Source organism: Scomber scombrus, chromosome 8, assembly GCF_963691925.1.
Source record: "Scomber scombrus chromosome 8, fScoSco1.1, whole genome shotgun sequence".
Lineage (NCBI taxonomy): Eukaryota > Metazoa > Chordata > Actinopteri > Scombriformes > Scombridae > Scomber > Scomber scombrus.
In genome coordinates this window covers 12,000,958-12,005,531 of record NC_084977.1, presented here as the reverse complement: position 1 = coordinate 12,005,531, position 4,574 = coordinate 12,000,958, and the positions used below count along the sequence as shown (strand labels likewise).

The 4,574-nt window shown below is 41.2% G+C and overlaps 1 protein-coding gene across 1 annotated transcript; it reads right to left on the bottom strand.

The window, feature by feature from the left end:
* Nucleotides 1-808: 808 nt before the first annotated feature.
* rxfp3.2b (relaxin family peptide receptor 3.2b) lies at nt 809-2,993 on the bottom strand. Its single transcript, XM_062424287.1, has one exon. The coding sequence runs from the start codon at nt 2,823-2,825 to the stop codon at nt 1,626-1,628; it is 1,200 nt and encodes a 399-aa protein (XP_062280271.1). The 5' UTR covers nt 2,826-2,993; the 3' UTR covers nt 809-1,625.
* Between the last annotated feature and the right edge of the window lie 1,581 nt (nt 2,994-4,574).

Here is a 4,574-nt window from a genome sequence, read left to right as displayed (position 1 = left end):
ACTTCAACAAATGTCTTCCTTAAAAGATCATGAAGTCACAGTCATGAGAGAAAACAGCGAGACAACATATTCAGAAGGACACATTAAACATAATTTAAAGGACCAGAGTGTAAGATTAATGGGGACAACACAACACTGACAAACAACACTTCTACTCAGAAAACTATGTGACAGAAATGGAATATAATATTCAGAATGATGTTTTCATTAGTGTATAAACACCTGAAAATAAGCATTTATTATTTTTTCAGTTTGTTGCAATCTACAACTTCACTGCTAGATGCCACTAAATCCTACACACTAGCCCTTTACCAAAGAGGGAGAGGTTGGTGCCGGCAGCAGTGGACTGTCCATTGAGAAATGCTTAATTTCTATGAATGGCCTGGTTTGAACATGCTGCACAGATGCACAAATCTGCATATTTAATGTAAATTCTAAATTATTAATTTTGTTGTTCAAATCTACAGCAGTGAATGACAAAACTGCAGATATATGTCCAATGTGTGTATGTGTGTGTGTGTGTGTGTGAGTGTGTAGTTGTGTATTTGTGTACGTAAGTTAAATTATATATTATCAGCTCATGTGTGAGCAGTGTAGGATTAGCCGCACAGGAGTATCAATCTCATCATAACACGTTAACTCCATCCATCCTCAAGGACAGCCTTTATCTCACTAACCACACACTTGAATTATGTCACATTGTCCTGAAAAAGAACAGGAAATTGACTTAGCTTCTTTAACCTTCAACTGATTTCTTTTTTCATTATTTCAGGCATGAGCTTTTTCCCAAGACAATGCACCATACAACTATTATCCAGTTTTTTTTATTATCTAGTTTTTGCTCCCAGAAACATGTTTTGCTTGGCTTGACCTTGCCATTTTTTCAGTTTTTAACAATTGTACACCAATAGGCTTTTCAGTTGCTTTGCTCATTCCTTGTCTTTTAGATACAGGTAATACTACTATGCACTATTACCCTACTTTCAAAATGTTTAATGTTTTTCATTTTACTTTTACTGTATGAGACAATGCAAACAACTGCACCAAAGAACAAATACAAACACACAGCAGCCATCCAACTGGGACACCTCCCCATTATTCTATTTCCAAGTCAGTCAAGATCTTATCACTGACGTACTCATGCACTGTTTTCAGCCTTCCATGAGCATGAAGAAATGGTTAATCACACTCATTAAGTTGGTAGTGTAGCACATAATAATTGAAGTTACATTAATATTAATATTTAACTGAGCTCCAGTATTTAAAACTGATTTATGATTGACATTTATACATATTCATGACACATTACCTGGCAGCATTACAAGTATTGACTGTCAGCGGCAGAGAGAGAAACAGAGATAGTGCGAGAAAGGGAGAGTCACTGTACAACAAGTGAAAACATCTGAGGAAGAGGGATTCTTGGAGCACGCAGTGAAAGTGGGGCATGTCCCAGTGGGAGGTCCATTATGATTATGTTGTTTCCTAAAGCCAAGAAGATTTTAGATTTTCTGTATTAACAACGTTGAGTAATGGTAAACACCTTCAAATAAATTACTATAAGCTGCTTTCACTTCTTTACTTTATAAGTCATTCAACTCCTCCGTCACAGAAAATCAGTCATCCAGTCAGACATCCATCTGGACCAGCACCAGAACAGGTGGCGCCTCCGCAACTTTGGCCTTGCGACGTAGCAGATGAGTCAGGCTCCTGAAAGAAGGTGTGGTGCGGAAGAGAAGCTCCTTGAGACCTGCTCGAAACTCCTGGCGAATCAGACAGTAGAGCACAGGGTTGAGGCAGCTGTTGGTGTGTGCCAAACACACAGTCAGGGGGAAGGCGTAGGCCTGTGCATTGTAAAAAGCGTTACTGAAGGGCACAAGGTCAAACTTTATGAGCACTCCCCAGACTGTCAGTGCCTGATTGGGAAGCCAGCACAGAAAGAAGGACAGAACCACGATGACAATGGATTTGGTCACCTTGGAACGACGACTTTGCCTGCCCTGCTCCGCCTCTGGGCCCGCAGCACCTGCAATACGTCGGCTGAGAATGAAGCGCAGTAGAAGCAGATAGCAGACAGTTATTATGATCAGAGGAATAAGGAAGCCCAGCAGGACCTTTTGCAGCTGGTATAGACCCAAAAGAAGCTGTGGATCCCAGGTGCCTGAGTCTGGGAAGCGCACAAGGCAAAGTTCCTCATCTGATACCTGGACGCTTGTGGAGTAGATGGCATGAGGCAACGTGGCCAGCAGAGATACAACCCAAATGCCCAGGCTTGTCCACTTGGCCCTGGCTGCTGCTGCTTGCCTGCTGTGCATCTTGAGTGCAGAAGAGATAGAGTAATAGCGTGCCACACTCATAGCTGTGAGGAAGAAAACGCTGGCATACATGTTCATGGTGGTGACAGAGCTGATGATTTTGCACATCACACGGCCAAATGGCCAACGGAAGTCCAGGGCTGTGTCCACTGCCCAGAACGGCAAGGTCAGAACAAACTGTAGATCTGTGATAGCCAGTCCCATCACAAAGCAGTTGATGGATGATTGATTCTGCCTGTAACGTGAGTGCAGCAGATACAGAGCCAGTGAGTTTCCTACCAGCCCGAGTGCACAGACTATAGAGTAGACACATGCTATCATCACACGCACCCCCACACTGGAGCTGTCTCCTTGAAATTCCATGATAGATTCCCTGGTGAGGAGCTGCAGCCAGCAATGCAGCGACAGGTTGCTGGTGCCTCCACTACAGTTTCCAGGATTGTCCTCCTGAAGTATTTGCTGCTCACATGGCTCTGGAGCCAGTGTTTGAACTCCAGTCTCATTCAGCTGCATGGCTGGACTCTCTTGATCACATATCACCTTAAGTTGGACAGCTGTTTGTTACAAAAGAGAGAGAAAAAAGTTTGTGTTGCTGGCATTTTGAGCATTCCTTGTTTATCTGTCAGATTGCCTCTCAGAGCGATATAGAGGCTATCCTCTGCAACGATTATCCTCTTCTCCTCTCTCCACAACTACTCACAGCTCTGCGCGCCTCATCGTCCGTTTATAGGTTTCACGTGAACGCGCAAAGTTCGGTCGCGCTCGCGACGCTCTTTTCCTTACCAGCCGGATGATTGGACCAGAGCGAATTCACTCCCTGATAGTCACAGCCAAATCAAAGTCTCCCAGCATGTCCATCAAGAGTAAAGCTTAATGTATTTTGACACGACACCGCCACTTCTTATATAATCATGTTTGTGCTGTGCAGGTTTATAAAGGCAGCTTTGGAGACGTGGAGACAACGATGCGCGTAAAATATGCAAAGGTGTGGAGCGCATACTTAACACAGTGCTGTTATCGATGTTCTCACTACATCTGATGAGGGGGCACAGGGGTAAGATCAAGGACCCACAATGTAATAATGCAACAGCCAACCTTCCTCGAGGATTGTATAGGTATTTTTTTTTATAGAGCTCTGGGAGCATATTACATTCTGGCAATCAATATCAATATATATACTGATATTTTTTTTTACTAATACTCTGGCTGCTGCAACTTTCTGAAGGGGAAAGAAACGAGGTCAGGAGCACTGGTTTAAAACAGTCTACTTAAAGGAACATAAAGATTTAACAACAACAACAATGATAATAATAATAATTAAAATAATAATAATGATGATGATGATGATGATGATGATGATGATGATGATAATAATAATAATAATAATAATAATAATAATAATAATAATAATAATAATAATAATAACAATGAGTGAAGTCTTTTGTGTCCCAGTTGTCTCAATTGTAGGTTGCAAAGGTTTTACCTTGTATCTTCTCCAATTCATCATGTTGCACTTCAGAAGAATGAAAAACACCAAATCACTGGAGGTAAAAAATCTAATTAACCTGTTAGTACCTGTTATAGCTTCTGCCCTATTTTCAAACAATAAAGCTGAGGTACACTTTAGGATAAGTTGAAAACAGAATGTAGCCGGCTGGGTTAATATTTCCTCTGAAAAAGAGGAAATATAAGAGGAAAAGAGTTTTTGAATAAGTTCCCTTGTCTGTAAGTAATCCATCCCTGTACGTTTTTTAAGAAAATTAAAAAGACATGAATGGATGAAAATAATTAATCTGCACTTTTCTAATCCATTGCGACCCACTTCTTGTCATTTTAACAACCCCTAAACCTCCAAATGCACTAGCCCTGACAGTATGGCTGGTTTAATGTTCAAAGTGTACAAATCTGTGATGTAGAGTCTGCATGACCTGCACCTGACATTTCAGAGGCTGCATACAAAACCACTTTCCATCTCCTAGGACTTCCCATATTAATGCTTTTTGAAATGAGGACAAAACCATCAATAATTGCTACAGCTTATGGTGAAGTAGACTACTTAGCACACCATTAAACTTGTTTTTATTGCTTTTATTGTTTTTTAAAAATTGTTTCTTGTTGGTGGACGGATCTGGACGGAAGGTGTCCTAGGGGGCGCCATAGAGACATTTTGCCACGCCCATTTCTGGAACCCATAAGAAATCAAAATGTTCACCCGGTCTGGCATGTGTGTAAATTTTCACGAGTTTTTGTGCATTTTTAGAC

What these genes read in the sequence shown, in the direction of transcription:
- rxfp3.2b (XM_062424287.1), bottom strand. Translation starts at nt 2,825, where the DNA reads ATGCAGCTGAATGAGACTGGAGTTCAAACACTGGCTCCAGAGCCATGT.